Source organism: Phyllostomus hastatus, unplaced genomic scaffold, assembly GCF_019186645.2.
Source record: "Phyllostomus hastatus isolate PE091 unplaced genomic scaffold, TTU_PhHast_1.1 phas_scaffold_317, whole genome shotgun sequence".
NCBI lineage: Eukaryota > Metazoa > Chordata > Mammalia > Chiroptera > Phyllostomidae > Phyllostomus > Phyllostomus hastatus.
Window position 1 is genome coordinate 3,513,394 of NW_025334023.1, and position 21,730 is coordinate 3,535,123.

At 44.3% G+C, this 21,730-nt stretch overlaps 1 protein-coding gene across 1 annotated transcript in view; it reads right to left on the bottom strand.

Moving 5' to 3' along the window:
- Window positions 1-21,730, bottom strand: part of XRRA1 (X-ray radiation resistance associated 1) — a 57,457-nt gene that overhangs the window by 34,113 nt on the left and 1,614 nt on the right. The window contains exons 2-8 of the mRNA XM_045818129.1: window positions 20,388-20,443; window positions 17,614-17,711; window positions 12,876-13,057; window positions 9,616-9,687; window positions 8,557-8,629; window positions 6,312-6,409; window positions 33-166 (exon numbers count right to left, since the gene is read on the bottom strand). Of these exons, the coding sequence (XP_045674085.1) occupies window positions 33-166; window positions 6,312-6,409; window positions 8,557-8,629; window positions 9,616-9,687; window positions 12,876-13,057; window positions 17,614-17,707 (653 nt within the window). The 5' untranslated portion in view covers window positions 17,708-17,711; window positions 20,388-20,443. The remainder of the gene's footprint in view (window positions 1-32; window positions 167-6,311; window positions 6,410-8,556; window positions 8,630-9,615; window positions 9,688-12,875; window positions 13,058-17,613; window positions 17,712-20,387; window positions 20,444-21,730) is intronic.

Consider the following 21,730-nt stretch of genomic DNA (forward strand, 5'->3'; position numbering starts at 1 on the left):
ACATGGGATGGACTCTGGGAAGTAGAACTCACTGCTCTGTGACAGCCAAACTCGGTGGCAGGGAGGTGAGCCCGTTGCCTGTGAGAAGCAGGACACGGAGGTGTGGCAGAATCCCCAGATCACAGATGGCCTCCGCAGTCAGGTTGTTGAAGGAAAGGTCCAGGAACTATGGTGTAAAGATATTGTGAAAAAAGGAGGAACATAAGTACTATGCATGACAATGATTTTTATATATGAGGTGGAAGTTCGCTACTATTTTTTTTTATCTTTTGGGTGGCCAATCACCTACAGGCTAAAACAATCCTGACTCTCTATACTAACCTTTAAGGTCTACTCGAGTCAGTTCCCAACCTGTTTGCCAGCCTAAGCTCCTATCGCAAACCTTTATTTATCCTTTAGTGCTGGTCAGAGTGACTCTTCCCCATTCCTTGCCTCACCTCACCTACAGATCTTTGCTTCATTCAACCAGGAATACCTTTCTTCATGTATCTCAATCTAAGCCCCCAAAGACCAGTTCAAAAGCTGCCTCCTTAGAAAACCTTTCCTAATTCTCCAGCTAGATGGAATCTCTCCTCTGACTTTGAGTGCTTTATCTAGACTGCTCTGGGAGTCTTTCTCACAGTAGGCCAGTTATCTGCGATAGCTGGGTACACGTCTGAGGAGTAAGGGCAGTGGTACATGGATGTGCCTAGCAGAGTCCTGGCACACAGTGGTGGGCAAGACCGTCAACTCTCTGAGGTCAAGAGCCATGCCACTATATCTCTGTATCCTTGTAGCCTAGCTTAGGGCCTGGCACTAAGTATGCGCACATAAACAATCAGCTGAAATGAATTGGCTTTTGAGGATAATGACCCAACCTGTCACCTCATCATCAACCACCTTCTATCAGACAGTTGACTGGGATCAGAAGTCAGTCAGGAAACTGAGTTTTTCTTTACAAAGAAAAAGGCAATTGGGGTAAAGGATATGGACACAGCCTTTGTTTACTTTCTTCTGAGCCTCTCTAAACATTCACTTTAGCTCTTATGTACCAGTCTGCTCCCTTCCACCTACACACATCCATAGTAACCCACTGAATGGGGCCAGTTTCAGTGTCTTATGCAGCTGGTGCAGGAGCCAGGAATTTGGTCAGCCACCGAAGTATGTTACGAAGTCAAACATCTACAACTGACTGCAGGTCACTGGCAGGGGAGGGCTGGGTTTGGTCTGACTCCACTGTAGCAATTAGTTGATGGGCTCTGTAGACCTGGGTTTACGTCCTGGCTAACTGTGTGATCTTGGGCAAATTACCTAATCTGAGCTTCCTTATCTGTAAAGTGGAAATACAAATGGGCTCACATGAGGAATTCTTAGGTAAAGCCTTTACCATGGAGTCTAGTACACAGTAAACGCTCAGTTGATGTTGACTATCGTCATCATTACCATCCCTTCCTGCGAGGCCCCTCTACACTGAAGGTTTACTTTGAACCAGTTCCTGCCCTCTGCAAGTTCAACACCTAGTTGCACAGCTAAATACATATGTGTCTGCTGCTGCAACGCTGCTGGGATAGATACTGAGCACAGACCAATGGAGGCACAAAGGAAGGAATGGTCAGCTCTACCGGGGTCCAGACAAGCTTCACAGAGCAGCTATCCTCAGAGACTAGTCTGTATTCACCAAATTGTTAAGAGCAAAAAAAAAAAAACAAAAACAAAAACAAAAAAACATGTAGTGCAGCAAGTGGTATATATAGAATCCAGGAGGCAGGAGCAGCTTTGCTTATTCTGATAACTATAAATAGTCTGGCTATAATTAGAATCCATATTACTAAGAGAGAGCTTGATAAGACTGGATAGACTATGAGAAGTGCCAAGCACCTAATGAGTGCCAAGTTCATGCTGCCAGCAGCAAATTTCAAGGTTTGAGAGTTCACACAAAAGGGTGATCCCACTTGGCAGGGGCAAAGAGGGAAGCAAGTCTTCATGGAGGAAGACCTGGAAAGCTGGCTTGGGCAAGGACAGGTAAAGGTGGGGAAACTTCTCTCCCTGTGGAAAGCAAATTTGGACCCAACATTAAACAGCTAGAGCTAAATGTGGGTAGTCAATAGACAATGGATTGTATGTCCTTAAGGTCTCTTATGCCAGTTCCCTCCAACTATTTTTCATATGGCAGCTACAGTAAATTTTTCTACAGTACAGTTCTGACCCTATTACTCCTCCATTCCAAATCCTTCAATGGATCCCTACTGTCCACAGGATAAGACTCAAACACCTTAGCAAGACTTCCCAGGTTCTCCACAGTTTTTCTTCTGCCACCTCTCCAGGCTCATCCTTCTACACTCTGCTGTACTCACTCTCCACACTGACCATCCTGAGCTGTGTCACCACTGTTTGAGCTCAGGAGTTGGCAAACTAAGGTCTGTGATCCAGATCCAACCTGCTGCCTATTTTGTTTGACCTGTGAGCTAAGAATAATTTTTGTATTTTTCAATGGTTGGAAAAAAATCAAAATAATAATAATCCTATATGAAAATTATGTGAAATTAAAGTTTCCGCATCATGAAGTTTCAGTGGAACACAGCCGCGCTCATTATTTATGCATTGTCTATAGCTGCTCTCCTCCCACGACAGCGGAGTTGACTAGGAGTTGACTAGGTATGGCCATGTGGACCACAAAGCCTAAAATATTCACGGTCTGGCCTCCTACAGAAAAAGTTTGCTGACCCTATTCTAGCTGCTTTAGCTATTTAATGTTGGGTCCAAATTTGCTTTCCATAGAATTAAGGGCAGCTCAAAGAAATGAATAGTCTTAGAATCACAGATCACAAAATTTCACAGCTGGTCCAGAATTTACAGAGGGGAAACTTAAGTCCCACAGAGGAGGTGTTATCTAGCCAAGGAGGTACACCCAAGTAGTGGTAGGACCAAGACTAGAAACAAGTTCTCTTGACTCTCAGGGCGGGGCTCCACTGACCCTTTTCCAAACCTGCTTGCAGAGAATCACATCATGGCAAAATTAAGTTTATCTACACTGACTCCTAAAGAATTCTACTCTAGATGGCAGCCTTTCTGGCAAACAAGGGCAGAAGATTCCTAACCTGGCTACTGCATCTGCTGAGTCACATTGAAATTTTATCACAAATCAAAATTTTCATTACTATGAGTTGCAAATTCAGGACATTTGACAGGTTTATTGTTTTTCTTAGAGTGCCCTTACAAATGGAGAGAGAGATGGAAACAAAAGGTTGGCCAAGAGGCTTGGTCTTACTTATATTCTACGGTATGACTTTGGTCTGTGTTCCCTCCCTCCCTCCCTCCCTCCCTCCCTCCCTCTCTCTCTCTCTCTCTCCCCCCGCCCCACCCAAGAGCTTTTTTTTCATTGCTTTTAGAGAGAGAAGAAGGGAGAGAGGAAAGGGAGAGAGAGAACTTTGATACAACAGAGAAGCACTGATTGGTTGTCTCTCGTATGTGACATGACCCTGGGTTGGGGATGGAGGGTCAAGGATAGAACCTACAACCTTGGCATGTGCGCTAACCAGGAATCAAACCCACAGCCCTTGGTTATGGGACGAGGCTCTGATCAACTGAGCCATATCGGCCAGGGCTGGTCTGCTCTATTATGTAAACAAATTCCCTTGGGTAAGGCTGGGTCTGCTGGGTAAACGCTCTTTATTCATCAGAAGTTATCAAACTATGAAGTAGGACATCTAAGAAGTCAATTATGATCAACCCCTAAATCCAATCTAGTTAGCTGTGGGGTCAGAGCCTATAGTCAGGTCCCCTCCCCACAGCCCACTGGCACTTGAAATAGGGGTTTGAAATAGTAGGTATAAGGACAACATGAAGGAGCTCAATAAATACTTTTTAAAAACTAAAATAATGAACAAATGGAAGGTCATAAAAAGCCCCCAGGCTTGTAGGTCAGGGTAATGACTCCCTGTATCTCTAGAACATCTGGAACCTATTTCCCACTATCTATACCAAAATCTAGTGTAAAATGTTTTTAACATAGCACAAAATTGCATCAGTTGTTATAAATTTACTCTCTCTGTTTTATTGGACTTTTAGGAGTTATGCTTCTTGGACAAGTCTGGGGACCACTCCTGTTCCAAATCATAGAAATCCTTATTATCCTCAATATAACTTGAAAACACACAGAGAAGGTCCATTACATTCAGTATAGCATGCTTAAAGAACACAAGGATAGCCCTGGCCAGAGTGGCTCAGTTGGTTGGAGCATCACCTCATAGACCAAAAGGTTGTGGATTCAATTTCTAGTCAGGGCACATGCCTAGGTCGTGGGTTCAGTCCCCGGTTGGGCATGTGCAAGAGGCAACTGATCGATGTTTCTCTCTCACATCGGTGTTTCTCTCCCTCCCTCCCTTCCCCTCTCCAAGCATGTTCTCAAGTGAGGACGTAAAAACATTTTTTAAAAATACAAGGATACATAATCCATTATAGGTGGATTGCCTTCCCAAGTAAAACTTTTCTTTCTTTTCAGTGTTCACCCAAGGATATATTTTATTGATTTAAGAGAGGAAGGAAGGGAGGGGAGGGGGGGAGGGGGAGAGAGAGGGAGAGAGGAACATTGGCGTGAGACAGAAACATCCATTGTTGGTCTTCTTGTGTGCACCCTGACCAGAGATTGAACCCATAACCTAGGTGTGTGTCCTGACCAGGAATCGAACCCACAACATTTTGGTATATGGGACAATACTACAATGGAACCACCTGGCCAGGGTCTAAGCAAGCAGTTAAAACTTCTTAAAACTTTAGCATATAAAGGACATCAAGTTTTAAAAAAATTAACTCTGTGTAAGGTCGCTATCTCTCTCTCTCTCTCTCCCCCAAAACCAGATTAAGTGGGGCTTTTGTGAAGTATGGCTGACTACTGATGTTTGCAGATTAAATAATTTAAGTTACCAACTCTTTGGGGTCAACCCCAAGGTTTGAATAGAAAACGCTTCTGCTAGAAGACCAACGCGTGGAGAAGAGATTGCTCAGCAAGAGAGCCTGGCCCGATGCCCAGACCCACGCCTGGCTCCAGCCCTGCTGTCCTCTCCTCTCCAAATACACAGTGACTCTCAGGTAGTGACAAAAGCTCTGTTTCTCTGTGAAAAGTAGCACTAAAGTTTTCGTGTAATTTGAAGAGACAGATAACTTGAAGTATAAGTTTTGTACTTCAAAATGTACAACTTTTGTACATTTTGCATGTACAAAATGCATGACTACAGGAAATTTAATTTAGGAGAAAGCCAAGAATGCAAACTAATTTTTCTGTATTTTCAAGTCTGGGGTTTAGAGAGCAGAAGCAGATGTCCAAATGTCAAGAGTCTGCTGTAGCACTCACAGGAGTCCTATTTTATTTCACACTCCTCTCTGGGCCTACGGACTAGGCCTGTAGCCTGCTTCATCCAAGCCCGAACCAGTCTGGTTCACTCAGTCCAGAATGGGTCTCTGGAGTCAGTCCATAATGCCTCTAGTTCAGGTGGTCCAAGCTGCTGTACCTAGCACTTAACTCCCACTTGATCCAGATCTCCCCTCAAGTTGTCCTTCCTTTAATACTCTGTTTAAATTCACGTTTCTGTGCAGACCCTTTGGACATGAACTTTGGCATTTTTTTTCCAGGACCATGCACTAACAGGACAAAGGCCCTCTTTGCCAGGGTTAGCTGGACCCCATAAAGCATGACTGACCCTAATTGTTTTGTGAGCCTTTATCCTCAGGACTAGAAAATTCCTGGAAGTGCCCTGAAGGCACAGAGGCTCCGGGAACTTACGAAACAGGACATGCCAGGAACAGGACATGCCAGACCGCAAGGATGGGACCCTGAGCCCACAGATAACATCGAGACAAGCTGCAGCCTGTACAAGACCAACCGAAACATCCTGCTTGACAACCACCCCAGTCGCCTTGTCTTTGAGGAAAAGCTCAAAGCCCCCACCCCTCAGGGCTAGTGCATTTCTCCATACCTAGCCCTTCCTTCTCTTGGGAAGGTAGAAACAAATAAAACTTTGCTCTCTGCACTTTCTTCTCTGTGAATTCTTTCACAGCCCATGCCACTGACCACCCTAACATGCACCATGGCCATAGCAGTAACATGTCCTCATCTATTTGCCACTGCTGCCGCCACCACCGCCACCAGCAAACTCACACTCCCATCGCTACCCCCAGCCCTACCATCCTCCCCAGAGGACTGCCTGAAGCAAGTGTCTGGCAGTAAAGGCTCTGAGAAGTCTTTTCCAACAGTTATAAGCAGTAGAGAGAGACCTCTACACCCATTCTTTACAGGGAAACAGGCGGGCACCAAAAACTCCCTACCTCCAACTTACTTCCAAGAAGTTAAAGTCTCCATTTTTCACATAGACTGTTTTGATGCCATTAAATGCAAGGTCCAGTTCCTTTAAGGCTGGAAACGTGTGAAATACTTCTATAGGGGGAGGAGAAAGAGAATCTTCAGCTTGTGAAAGACTTAAGAGAAAGATATTAACAGTGGTCATTCACTTGGTCCCCACTGGGTTGGGCCAGGCACTATGTGAGGTACTTTACATACATGACAATCCTGGAAAATAGAGAGTACTACTTCCCTTCTGCTGCTGAGGAATCTGAGGCTCAGCCAGGCTGAGTGATTTGCTGCAATAGAATTTCTGGTGAGTGAAGGGCCGAAAATTAGATCTAAGTCTGTCTAACTCCAAAGTCCATTTAAAACATTATAATGAAATATAAAATAAAAAGTTGAATGTGTCACTCAAAATAGTAAACAAAACAAAACAAAACACACAGAAAAACAATAATTCCCTTAAATCTCCATACTGAGAAATAACTCTTGAAAGTTTCATGCATCGCGAGACTCGCTCTCGGGTGTGCACCAAAGCACACGTCTTTTCACAGAAATGGGAGCATCCCATTCACACTGTAACATGACTTGCCTTTTTCTCTAAGAATTATTCCATGTCAAAACATACAGATCTGTATCATGTCTAATTACATTCTACAATGTAGACATACCCTAGTTTATTTAACCATTCACCTACTGATAGCTTTTAGGCTATCTGGAAAAAAGATAAAAACACTTCTCCCCTTCTGTGTGACAACTGGACCTTGGGTTAACTTTTCAGCCCTGTTCCCTGGTAACCTGAAGCAAACAGTATAACTATGTCACTAGGCAGGATTGCTGTGGTAGAAGTCACACCTGGACTAGGAGAAAGTATAAACAGACAATAAACATCTGAAGGAGGCACCATAACTTTGAGCTTCCCTGGTGACTCCTATAACTGGACATGGCCTTCGCAGGAACTCTATGAGCAGTGTCTATGGACTGTCACAATAGCTGTTTGTTCCTGTGGGGAGTGACATTTCTAAGCCAGAGTGGCTCCTGCATCCACCCAATGAGAGTCTCATAGTCCTGGACCTGGGCCAGAGGCCAGAGAGACTGGCTCTTGGATGGTTACCTGGACTGCTACACGGAATGTTGTGAGGACTTCACGTCCCCAAATGGAAGAGGAACTGCTGATGCTGTATGGCTGGCACACTGTGTGGAATTAGTTAGAGCCTTCAAAGTGAACCTGATGTTATGGTGGTCTTGTAAGTCCATCCTCCTCAGAGCCACCACTGAGTCTCTATTTACTTTATCTTTAAAAAATATTTTATTTAGTTATTTTTGGAGAGAGGGGGAGGGAGGGAGGAAGAGAGGGAGAGAAACATAGATGTGTGAGAGACACATTGATCCGTTGCCTCTTGCACGCCCCCAACTGGGGGCGTGGCACACAACTCAGGCATGTGCCCTGACGGGAATGGGCAGTCTCTCTATTTAAAATATGTTCAAGGTTCTCTTTGCCTGCAGGATTAAGCCCTAGTCATTCAGGGTCCTTGATAATCTAGTCCCTATAAAGCTTTTTAGTGTCCATTCTTTATCACCTGCATCCCTTGCAAACATAGGAAGTTTCTCTACTCTGTTAACCTGAAATGCCTCCTTATCTTCTAATTCCCGAGTGTCTCCTATTCATTTTTTAGAGGAGCAGAGGTGCTCCTTTCCTCAGAAATTCCTCCTGTCACTTTGACCCGGGGTTGATGTCCTACTTATATACTCACATAACATTTTGTGATTCCCTCTGTCATTGCCCTTCCTGTATTCTGCTCCAGTCTGAGCCCATCTCTCTCATCAATCTATGACTCACCAGAGGACCTGGATGCATTCATTTTTAAAAGCCAAGCATTCACATAGTCCTATCATCCAGCAGGGGTCGCTGTGGGCTTGCTGAATAAACAAGAAGGCTTTAAGCTCCACCAGGAGCTCTTAATCTGTACATACCCATCTCAGCTGAGCCTGCCACGCATCTTACCTTGGGGAGAAAGAAAGCACCAGAATTATCCGCATTTAGATAGAGGACGCAGCAGCTCACAGAGAAATGTTCTAAGTAGGTGGTGCCCACTATGGGTTAGAATCTGGGTCTGTGTGCTCTCCAGCGCCCAGCTTACTGCACTCCAGAAAGAGAGGTGTGGCCAGTCATGGATGGACTGACAGGCAGGTTCTAACATGAGTGCTGGCCAAGAGGCTTTCAGGGAGAAAAGGCTTACCTAGAGGCAGCAGGTTTTCTGAGGCATTGATGTAAATCACAGAATCAAAATACTTGAAGTCCTTTTCCTTAGCCTGTGTGAAGGCATTTCAAAAGAATATTCAGAAAAGTATAGTGAAAGATACTCTGAAGACCCATCAACACTATCCAGCTTTAATATAAATCTGAATATTTTGCTGTCCTTGCTTCAAGTTTCTTTAAAGAAATAAAACATTTCAGAGGATTCCCCCCATATCCATCCCCAACCACACTCTCCAATCTCTTTCCCATAGATGACAGTGATGCTGAATTGGTGATTATCATCCCCATACTTATATTACATATACGTGTCCATAAACCACATATAGTATTATTTACATGTTTTAAAAGCCATATTAAATGCAGCATACTATAGATATTCTACGACCTACCTTTGTTACTCAAAACTGGTTTTGAGATTTACTTGTGTTGATACATGTACCTCTACCTCACTCACTTTAATTGCTATATAGTATTACACAAGCAATCTCTCTTCATATGCCAAGGAAGGCCTACAAACCAAAAATATATGCCATAATATCCTGTATTATGGCATATCCAAATATGATGGCTAATGGGAGGCCACACATTTGGCTCTGAGGTACCTATTAGTAAATGCAAAGAAAGGAACATGACTTATTACATAAGTCACAGGATCTATATGTTAAGAACAAACCAGCATCTTGGGAGAAACATTAACTCCTGGCACTAAAACCTGATAGAAATTTCTCTTGCAGTTTCTTTTGATAGAAACTCTGTCACACAATAAGTCACATGCCAATGAATTTCTACAGCAATTCAAACCTACTTCCACAAGGCTAGTTCCTTTAATCCACCTCACATGGGACAATGACAATACCAAATTTAGAGCAAAAGATTGTGTCTGAATGTTGCTTCTACCCCATGAGTCCTTGTCTGACCCACCCCCTCCCTTGTGACCAGATTCCCATTGCCCAGGGACTCGGAAGGTCCCATGGACAGAGAGCCAGGAGCCACCCCAGGTCTGGCTCACCCCGATTACATTTCTGCTGGCTGGCCTTACCTTGGAGAGCTTCAGGCCGCTCACATTTATCGTGCACAGGTCTGACGGCTTCCTCACACAATGGTGCTTCAGCTGGAATACAGTGCAGAGAATCAACTCTCAAGGCCCCAGCAAAGTTTATACAGTTGGCCCAGACAACAAATGACTCCCTGTTGAGGAGGGCAGCCTGGCACAGTGGGAGGAGTGTGGGCTTTGAAGCTGTTCAGAACCAAGCTGCCATCTCAGCTCTTCCCCCTCTCAGCTCCCCATCTGTAAGATGGGGAGAGTAATATTGGCTTTACAGGGTTCTTAGGAGGATTCCTTCCTCTCGGTTCCTTCTCTGCCTCTTGGGGCCCCACTTCCTCCATCTGACTCTTTAAAAACCTGTATTTCTGGGGCTTTACCAATCTTATACATTTGTTATAATTTGTTCATTCATCCACTCATTCACCAAATATTTACTAAGCACTACATTGGGCCATGCATTATGCTAAATATATCAACAAACTTTCTTCTTATCCTAGCTATTATTATCTCCCTTTTAAAATGAGAAAAATAAGGCTAAAATGCCTTGCCTAATGTCCTGTAGCCAGCAAGCAAGAGATCTGTGATTTGAATCCATGTGATTTAAACTCTGTGCTCTTTTGACTACCATATGTTGCCCCTCATAACTAAGATGTTGGAAGAAAATTTCAGCTTTGGAGCTGCTATTTCTGTGTAACAGATCATTACTTTTTGTCCTGTTAATTATTTATTTATGGTGTCTTTTATGTTTAGACAGGGAACTAGGCATTGGGAAGATAATGAAGAAAAGACAGAAATATTCCATGTCTTCATACAACTTACAAATGCATGGAAGCCAAGTAGCAAGCAAGTTTTTATAATGCAATAAATATTTTAAATGAGAAATTCAAGATGCTAAGTGCGATAATATAGGAAGTCCTAATCTTAGTCTGGATGTGAGAAGATACTTACTTGAAGAAGTAATGTTTCAACTGAGACCTAAGAGCTAAGCAGGAATTGGTCCCATGGAAGTGGGTGGTGGGGGCTGTGAAAGTTATCAAGGCAGGAAAAAGCAAGGTGCTTTGAAAGGAGGAAAGACAAGGCAAGAGAGAGAGGCGGTCATTAGGTCATTTGGGCCCATGTTGGCTCTATGAAGGGTGTGGATTTTGCCCTCCAGCCGACAGAAAGCTGTCAGAGGCTTTTGGCAGGGGGCTGACTGCTGTGTCTGATAAACACAGAGAGGAGGAGAGAGGGGTCCATGGGGAGAGCCCAGTCTACCAGACATTGTTAATTACCTTCCCTAGAGCTACTTCTCTACTTACTCCTTATTAAAGAACCCCGATGTTGTTCCCATTCCTCTGGGTGGTCAAGACCTTAAGCTCCAGCTCCATGGAATACATCCTGACTTGTCTCATCCAATCACAGAGGTCACATTCTCCTACCCATTGACTGTTGGGACATGTGACCTCAGTCTGACCAATAAAATACTGGCTGCTGGGAGTGAGAGGCCAGTTGTGGGAAGCTTTTTCATACTGTTGAAAGTAGACCTAAGAAAGTGACAGGCAATCCCTCTTTTTACCTCTGCATGTTAGCCTTGACATGTGATGACCAGGGCTGATGCAGCCATCTTGGGATCCTGAAGGCAGGGAGCCCAAGCAGGCAAGTTAACACGCTCAGGCTACAGGAGCAGGAGGGCAGAGGAGTCTGGATCTAGGGAGATGTCATTTAGCCAGTTAATTAACCTACTGTGGAATAACAATGCCTCTGGATTCTTTTTATGTGAAGTAAAAGCTCCTACTCAGTTTAAACTAGTTAGGAAGTCACTGAATTGATTAGTCCAATAAAAGATGATGGTGGCCCTAATTAAGGTAGTGCCAGTGGAGATGAGAAGAATACAGATCTGACAACTATTAAGTAAAAGTGTCAGGGCTTGGCCATGGTGGGGGTGGGGGCAGTGACAGAGAGGCAAGTGTCAAGCATAACCCCAGCTCGCTGGCTTTGGGACTGGGTAGATAATGGTGCCATCGTAGAAACAGTATAGCAAGACCTAGAAAAGAGGTGTTTTTTTCTACTTGGAGTAAGGGTATTGGTGTAGTAAGTCAATATGAGGTGCCAGTGAAACATTCAAGCAGAACTATCTAATAGGTGGGTAGGTATCCCATTATCTGAAAAACATCCTTGTTGCTTCTACTATCCAAAGTGGCAACATGGATAACGAGCCATCTCAATTAATGTGGGACTGTGTGTGTTGCTGGAAACACAGGGGAAAAGAAGGCTGCAGTGCAAAGTGTTTCTGCCCCTCCTCAGCACTGTTGTTTCAATCCTCCTCACCCCCAAGGAGGACTGAACAAAACCATGAAAGAAATTCCACAGGACTCCGCGAAAAGCTTACAACTCACTACTTGTAAGATGCAACCAGCTGTCTCCTCAAAGCCCTCTTTCAACATCTGATCTGTGCAGAAACCCATCTCTGGGGAACCACAAGCGAGCCTGGGGACAAAGCAGGCTGCCAGAGAGTTCTTCGTAGGGAGCTATGAGAACTGGACTGCACATTAAATTGGCTTACGAAATGCGTCTTTCTTTGCAAAGCCACTGAGGCATTGCACAGAGCAGATGTAAAATTGCCTGGCTGGTCTCCAACACAGCCATACCAGTCCTCTCTCTAAAGCTGGGTCCTGGCACTGGGTCATATTTGCCCAGCTCTCCTGGCCTTCAGCCAGACACTACACCCCAAGGACAAAGGTTGAGGCATGTAGAGCTTTTTAATCCCCCCTGCCCCTAGAGGGGCCTCCCCAGAGTGGAGCGGGAATCTCCATACCCTACAGGAGCTGGAATGGATTTTCAATGTACCATTCTCCCTGACTGACTCATTTGCCTCCCCAACTCAATTAAGAATTTTTACCTGATATAATGTAAAGGCACAGGCTTGAGAGCTAGTAGCCAGAGTTCTAATTCAGAGTAGTTCTAATCCTGAGTAGACCAGAATTCTAATTACTAGCCATAATTTACCTTGGCCAAAGCCAAGGAACACTTGGGGCCCCAGTTTTCCATCCACACAGGAGCAACAACATCATGGGGATGATAACTTCTGTCTCTCAAGGTGGATGTGAAGAAAGCTTCACATGCAGAGAAAGCTGTGGGTCCCTCCATCCTCCTGGGTGTACTCAAGTCACACTCTAATAGTCTGGGGTGGGTTGGGGGTGGTTGTACCAGAACAGAGCAACCAGAACAGCCATAGGCTGATATCACCAGCCATTCAAAGATGCATTTACTCTCACCAGAAAATTCAAGTCCAGCACGTGTCCAGGAATGTCCACTTGGTTTTTCCATCGAGATCTTTTCTTTGCTCCGACATCAAAAGAAATCTTCTGGCTTTCCTGACCCTCAGCTGGTGCCTCAACCATACGCTTGGACTTCTTTTTGAGGTTACATTTCCGAGCCACTAACCAATGTCCTCGGCCTGTTGAGAGCAAACTCTTTCAAAGCCAAACCAAAAAATGGCTTCTCATTATCTTCTATGCACCAGGCACTGTGCTGCTGCTGGTGACAGGGGTTTGGGGGTGGGAGGGTAGGAAATGTCTGTATAACTATCTCAATTAATTGGCCCCAAACCCTGTAAAAATATGGTACTGCCCATTTCACAGATGAAAAGTCTAAGACTCAAGGAGGTGAGATGACTTGCCAATTTCTGTCCTCCACATTTTTGCCTCTAAACTCGAACTGTTCTTTAAGACCCCTGATCAAGTATTTCCTGTTTTGTAAAACCTCTACTGACTCCCCTCAGCAGAACTGATCATCCTTTCCTGTGCCAGCCAGTTGCTACCCCATTTGTCATCTCTTGGGTAAAGTTCAACGTATGACGTCGGCTCAACCGGCTCCATCTTCCCAGACCTTACCCAGGATCCCACCATTATAGGGGAGAGACTACTTCAAAGGCTCAGGATAAAAAAATGATAGGACATTGTCACTTTTTTAAAAACCCAGTAACTCAAGTTCACTACAGAAAGAACTAGAAAATGTATGTAAACGAAAAGAACATGAGGTTTACTAGTAAACTCACTTAAAAAATCATGACAACATTATAGAATGTTTTCTCCATCTGTAATTTTTTTTAATTACAAGGCATTTATTGCAACCTGTAATTATTTTACTCATTCACTTATTTACTGTCTTCCTTGCCTTTTAGAATGGCAGCTCCACAGAGCACAGACTTTGATTCATTCATGTCAGTATTCTCAAGGCTTACAATAAGCTTACCACACTGTGAGTGTTGCTGAATGAACCCTGAGCCACAGCCTCCACCCACGATCATCCATTCAGGCTTTTCTTGAGCATCTACTTTGTGCTGGGAGCTGGGGCTCTGGAGATGAGTAAGATGGAGGTCTTGACTCAAAGGAGCTTATATGAGACCATTCTGCATGGTGTGGGCCCAGCTCCCAGTGGAAAGTGAGGTCCGATGTACAGGACCCACACCCATGGATAGGTTCTCCCGTGGGGAATCAGGCCTGCATTGTATTAAGCCACTTTGAGACTTGCTTTTGCTAAAACTCCCTCACCCTGAATTGAGGCAGCAAGTGCTTACTGTAACTTCCTAAAGTCTGTGCTAAACCTCCCCAATATGGAGTGTAACCAGTTCAACTACTTTTGCCCTTGGTTTGCAACATCCTTCTCTTTGAAGTAATTAGCATCATTCTTTCCTTTGTTTTCTGTAAAAGGTAACCACCAAAAGCGAACCTGTGCACAGTAAGAGTACCATCATGTAATGTGCCCAGAAAAGCAACAAAAGCTTGTCAAGGCAAGGGTCAAGGCACTCTCCCCTTGAGAGAGTGGCCATGCCATCCCTTTTCCTCCACAGTACTTGACAGTCTGTGTGAATTTGTCTCGTCTCATCCACAATGCAGCAGACACTGCTTGCTGGTGTCCATGTCAGAGCTCCAAAATATAAAGGGTGCTGTGGAAGCCCAGAGTGGGAGCTACCAGCCTAAGGGATGAGCTAGATCTAAGTTGAAAACTGAAAGTTGATTAGGTAGAGACGAAAATACCAGGCAGCCTGAGCAGAGGGAAGAGCACAAGTACTCCACAGACAACCAGCACAGAGCTACAGGAACCAGCTTGGTGCCTCTGACCAGTGGCTCCCTGCCTGTGCAGCCCATTGGCTCCTGGCCTGGGGGGTTTGACCTGGCTCACCTTAGCAATGTCGTCTATCCTGCCTCTTGGATGCAGCTCCTGCCCTGTGTCTGGTGTGGGCAAGTTCCCATTGCCCTCTGAGCCTGACAGTCCAGGCACCCCCTTTCCCAAGGCTGCCCTCATATGGGGCATGGACCTTTGTCCTGTATCCCAACAGCCCTGACTCCTGGAGACTCCAGGCTAAGTTGGGGCCAAAAGGCCCAACACACCTGGAAGGAAAGGCCCAGAGTATGTCCAGAGAGAACGTGAGAGAAGGCAGTGAGGCTGGAGAGTTGGCAGAGTCAGATTAGAAAGGGTCTCAAGGACTGCAGTGAGGAGCATGGGTTATAACGGGGTCAGCTCATAGCAGCACAGTATCTATGGGAAGGGTTTTTTTTGCCTCATAATTTTTCATTTTGAGATAATTTTAGACCTTTAGAAAGGCTGTAAAAATAGTACAGAGTTCTTGTACAGTTTTCATCCAGTTTCCCTAATGTCTTACATAATCATAATACAATGATTGAAACCAAGAAATTAGCACTGGTATAGATGAGTAACTAATCTACAGCCCTTCTCCAAATTTTGCCAGTTTTCTCACTGATGTCCTCCTTCTGTTCCAGGGTCTAATCCGGGATCCCATATTTCATTTAGTCATCGTGTCTTCTTAGTCTCCCCCAATCTGTAACAGTTCTTCAGTCTTTCTTTTTTCTTAAGTGAACTTGACACTTTTGAAGAACACCTGTCAATTATTTTGCGAAATGTCCCTCGATTTGATTTAGTCTGATGCTTTCCCATAATTAGGCTAAGACTTTGCCCTTTGGCAAAACTCCCACAGAAGTGATGGTGAGCCCTTGTCAGCACATCTAAACACAGGGTCCCTGATATTAACATGTCACCACTGGCGACGTTCATTTGATCGCACAGGTAAGGTGGTGTCGACCTAGTTTCTCTACTGAGAAGTTACCACTTTTCCCTCTGTAATTAATAAAGATACCTTGAGACTAGACAAATACATGTTTCTCATCATACTTTGACCCACTAATTCTAGCACCTGTGATAGTTAAATTTAGTGTCAACTTAGTTAGGGTATGAGAGGATTTATTTAATCAAACACTAATCGAGGTGTCGCCGTGGAGATATTTTGCACATGTGGCTAACACCTACAGTCCGTTGACTTTAAGTAAAGGAGCCCGTACCCAATAATGTGTATAATCCAGTCAGTTGAAAGACCTTAAAAGCTAAACCTGAAGTTTCCCAGAGGAAAAAGGATTTTGCCTTAAGACTGCAGCATCAGCTCTTCCCTAAGTGTCCCACCCGCCCGCCCCATAGGTTTCAGACTTGCCAGACCATCATTTTACATCAGTTCCTTAAACATGTAATGTGTTTTTATGTGTGTATGTGTGTATTTACATGTATACATGTACATACATATGTATGTATATAAAAACAACTAATAATTATTTATATTAATAATTATAAGTAATATAATTATAAATAACTGTTAGAATTATAAATAATAATTATGTATCTATAATTAGGGCTCATAGATATTTATTCAGTGGTTCATAACTCAAGTCCACCTTTGTCTGTTTTGTTGCTCAGACTGTCCCAGCTCTGGCTACTGGGAGCTCCTCCAGGTTGGCTCCCATGTCCTTTTGCCACACATCCATCATTCTTCTGAGCGCTTCTTTACTTTCTGGCACAACATGATGTTCCATGCTCAATCTGTATGTTCCTGTCCCAGGCTTAGTAACAACTTGTTCTCTTAAGAGCCCTGGCTTCTTTGATTGGAGAATAGTATTTAGAAACCGAGATACAGGTGCCAGCACACTCTGCATGACTGACATACATATCGTTGTTCTCAGAGGACTAGGGAATATGCCCACATATACTAGCACATGTGGACACACACGACTTTATTTCTCTACTTGTCCATCTGTGTGTGTGAGGGGGTATGGGTATGAAATCATGAATTCATACTGAGAGCTGCACGGGAGGGTTTTAAATAGGCAGGCTGCCGGAGAAGTTCTCTACGTGAAAAATGAAATCACTTGAGAGAAGAGGGGAAGACAGACTGGAGGAGGTGATGCTTCCAAAATGCAACGTACGGAGTGACCAGTAAGTCACTTCATCTAGAGCACACAAGGGGCACTTCTCCCCTGCTCCACTTTTTCAAAGCAACAAACCCAACCCCGCGAACCCGTCCGTCTTCAGCAGTGTTCCACCTGCATGGCTGTGCTCAGCATTGCAAGGAGGACCTGCCACAGAAGAGTTTTTAACTAGATAAAAGTTTGAAAAACTACTTAGTAGAGTTAAGCTTAAGCCACTTTATTTAGGAGTTTGGTGGAATATAACCAAGTCGGAACTAGAGAGAGGAAGAAGGCTCATAAGGGACAATGGGCACTGAGGGCTGGAGTAGTTAGACATGTGCAGGAAGCGGGAGAAGACCTGGGCTGTGTGGGATGGGAAGAGTTTGGATAACTGGAATGAGGGCTGAAATGTTCTGGTCAAATAAAAAAAAGTTATGTGAAATGACAGCACTATGGAATGGGGGCATAAGTAAAGGAATGGGGTTGTACACAGGGTAAGGGGAGGTTAGCCTCTGAAGACAGAACAGCAGGTGAAGAAGGATCCAGCAACAAGAAGTCACTGAGCAGAAGGGGACATAATGGTTAGATGTGCACTTTAGAAGGCTCCCCAAGGCTGCTGGGGGAAGACGGACTGGAAGGGATGGGATTGCATGTGGCAAGGAAGAGAAGTCAAGCGGATGGAGAAGAAGACTAGGACATGAGATGCAATCCAAAGCAGGAGGGGGCTGTGAGGCAAATATAGCAATTTAAGGCACCTGACCTTCCTCTGGTGTCCGAAGCAGATTTTTGGCTGGAAAGCAGTTGTTCAGGAAAGGCTTCTCGTCATCCAACTTATAGACTCCCGAGGAGGACATCTCCCTGAGAGCCGAGCAAAGATAAGGAAGAAGCAGAAGAGTGAGAAGGTGCAGCATTGCTCTCTCATCCCAACGTGGCTTGCGAGTCCCCCAGGGCCACCACACAACACACATGCCCCCTCTGAAGGACTAGAGGTCCACTTCCCTGCTTCAGACATGGGCTGGCCTTATATGAAGATAGAGACAAGGCCTTGGGTTTTTGGGTTCAAACTAATCCTAACCCAGTGGAACACTAGCAAGAGCATTACCTTTAGGCTCGGGCAGATGTGGTTTGAATACTGGCTCTGATTTTCCTTGCTCTGTGAGTGGGAAGGTTACTCTATTCCTCTAAGCCTGCTCCTCACCTGTAAAATGTGGGTAACACCTACCTTAATACAGAGATAAAAGGATCGAGTTAGAATGGTGGTGCCTTGTACATATTAAGTGCTCACTGGTAATGTTCTTTGTTTTAGCAGAGTTCAGGAAAGAGGGGGCTCACGTTTCAGGTGAGATGATAGGCAAATAATGTGATTTGAACTGGATAAGTAGGATTTGAGGAGTGAGTTGAGTTTCCTGATAGAAAGATAAGCATTTTAAAGAGAAAGGCCACAGCACATGGTGGTAGGCATGCCTGGCACAGTGACGAGACAACCTGACCTAGGAAGGGGATGTGTGTCTGGCAGTCTTGGACAATATGGCTGGAAAGGAAGGATGGTGTCTGCTCCTGAAAGGCCTTCAGTGCCAGGCTAGGAGCTCAGGCTGCACCTTGTAAGTAACCCGGAGCCATGGATGATACCTGAGCCAGGGAGAGCCATGACCCAGGCCGTGCTTCACAAAGACCAACCTGACAAAAATGATGCTACGTGAAATGGTATTCCATTAACTGGTCACAGAGTTATAAAAAATCCAGCTTAGAAATACTGTTCAATGTCTGTCACTGCTTTCATTCATTCAATCTTTCATCCCCTCCACTTCTATCCAACCCCACCCCCCAAAACACTGCAACAATCTTCTGACTGGATTCCCACTGAGTGGGCAGGCCAAATATTTGAGCCTAGTCTTCAAGGCTCCTGGAGGCCTAATTCCTAACCCTTCTAGCTCCAGTCTGCCCTGCCCGTCAGGCTCGCAGGATCATTTTCTGTCCCTAAGACATACCACTTACATCCAGTTTTGCCTGCCTTTGTTCTTAGTGTTCCTTTGGCCCAAAATAGCCTTTTTGATCTTTTTTATCTGGTTACTTCATCCTTTAAGATTCAGCTCAAATACTACATCCTTTAGGAATAAATCTCTAACAAGAGATACACATTTCTTAATCCTTAAGCTCTCAGAAATTTGAGATTTTTCATTTAAGAGATCCAGCCATTCCCAAATATGCTTTGGAACAGCTTCAGACAACCTGAGGCAGCCGAGGTTTGGGAGCCTGTAAGCCCCTGGCCAGAGGAAGGGACACCATGGGAGGAAGGCAGGACCTGGGACAGTGGATGTGGGAAGAGTTCAGTAAAAGGAAGGAGCAGAGGGGGAAGCTGGGATCCAGTGTCCCCAGGAAATGTTTCCTGGAAGTGACAAATGTGAAGAGTAGAGTGTGTGGAAGGAAGAGCAACAGATTTGGAGATAGGAGGCTTAAATCTGAGTCCAGTTTCTACCATTCAGCTGAGTGACCTTGAGCAAATCGGTTCCTCTCTGTGTGCCTTAGCTGCCTCACACAGAAAATGAGGACTAAAACCTGTGCCATAGAGCACTGTAGAAATTAAATAAGGTGAAAATAGAAAAAAAATCTTCTTCTGAGACCCAGTCCAGATGCCACCTCTTCCACAAAGCCTTCGCTGGACCTTCCTGTGGGGTGAGACTGCTGCTGTAGCTAAACCCTGGAGAATCTTTGTCATGGGTGGAGCCTTTCCACCTTCCACAGCTACTATCCATAACAACCTTGAGGGGGCTCCTCCAGGGGTCTATGAACCTCTGTGTCTGGACCCACGTCTGATTCACTGTCTCTCTCCCACATTTGGAATGCTCATAGGAAACACCCAATGTATGGGAGCCAAATGAAGGTAAAAATACGGTGATATTCCCAGGGCCCAAGAGTTTTTATACATATTTCTGAGTTCCCTAATTAGACTCTAAGCTCCATCTGAAAGACAGCATCTATAGTGTTCATTTCTGTGTTCCCAGCTCCTAACACAGCAGTGGCACATAATAAATACCATAACTATTTGTGGAATAAATGAGTGATGTTGATTTCTTTGGTCCAACACGGGGCACTCTGAATTTTCTGATCCTTGACCACTGGAAAAGGACTGGAGGCCCCTCCTGTGTGTCCCCATGACAACCCCTACTTCTCCTAGTGTAGTACTTAATTATAATTGTTTGCTCCTCTTTCTAATTTCCCACCTGCTATGGGAACTATGATACCTTATTTACCTATGTAATGCCACAGCCTAGTATAGAGCCTAGAACTCACTAAAAATGTGTTGGGAAAATGAATGGATAGATGGGTAAATAGGGAAAGATCAATAGCCATTCAGTCAATCTGTCTTTTAGGAATCTCTCTTGTGACCAACCACACTTGTATGCAAGATTAGTGAATGAATGAATGAGTGAATGAGTGACTAACTGGCTGGGAAACGCTAGAGATGATGACTGTTGGAGAAGGCTCAAGTAACTTACGGAATATAGGAACCTTGCTTCTAGTCTGTATACTTACTTGGTCTTTGACCTTAGGAAAAGTCTCTTGACTTTCTTTTTTTTTGGTTTCTTCACCTGTAAAATAGATATTATACCCCTTCTTAGCCTGTCATTCAGAGCTCTTGACCTTTCTCATTAATTATATTCTATTATTACCCTTCTGCTCCAAAATGTCTCACATAAGGCCTAAAAAAATACCACAGGACTAAAAAGCTGAGAAGTAGGTTGATACAGATGTAGAGATAGAGACAGAGACATAGATGGGAAGGTGGAAGAGGAGAATAATTTAACGACAGTGGGGTGGGGCTAGAGTGCCTAAATAAGACATGCAAATGGAAAACCAATAAGGAAAGGATCAGTTTTTATAACCATTTATGCAAAATAAATGTTATGCACAAAAAAGTAGCAAAGACAACATTGAAAGATAAGATACAATCTGGGAAAAAGATATTTGCTATGTATATAACATAAAGAATAAATCAGACTCAGCTCATAGGGGCATACGGACCTGCACACAACTAATCATAGAAATTCCAGTTCCCTATGAGGAAAACTAGGTGAGAAGGTGTGGATTTACAACTAATGGTCTAGCAAGGGCATATACCCTCCAGGTCACATTGCCTAGAAAGTAACCTAAAGAGAAATATGAACTTTATCTGGATGGTGGAAAAAAGAAGGTCCAAGTTCCAGACTTAGAGGCTGTCTGCCTGATTAGCTTCAACTACTTCTGGTCTCTGTCTTAAACTTGAAGCAGCTAATATCAGTCCTAGCTCCAAATACATGCACACGAATGCTTCTCATCTGCACACATTTGCTTGTCCCGTTCCTTTGGCCTATCACATTTTTCTGCCCCTCTGCTTTGCCTGGCTCATGCAGATGTTCATTCCTCAAGCTGACTCTTCTTTGTTCTGCCACCTCAGGCCCACCTCTTAATGGAGGCACGATGCCCCAGCATATTATAATGGTCTGCTTAACTGCCTGTGCCCCACTCCAAACACCCCTAACCCGGGCTGTGAGCCCCTCTATGGCCTGGATCCTATGTCTCTCTATCCCCAGCACCTCATACAGCCGTTGACTAGGCTCAGTGAGTGTTTACTGACCCAAAGTGAACCACAAATATAATGCTATGGAGAAGAAAGACATGAGGATGAAGGAAGGTTCCACAGAGCAGGTGACATTAGAGAGGGGTCTTGAAAAATGAAAAGTTAGAAAACATGAACAACCAAAAGCTACAGGGGCATCAGAGTGGATTGCTTCACAGAGGTGAGGAAACTCACCTAATATTATTTAGTGATAATTACCAGATGAAGGCTATTCATCAAGACAGGTATTTTGACATTTTTGTTCAATGAAATATCCCCA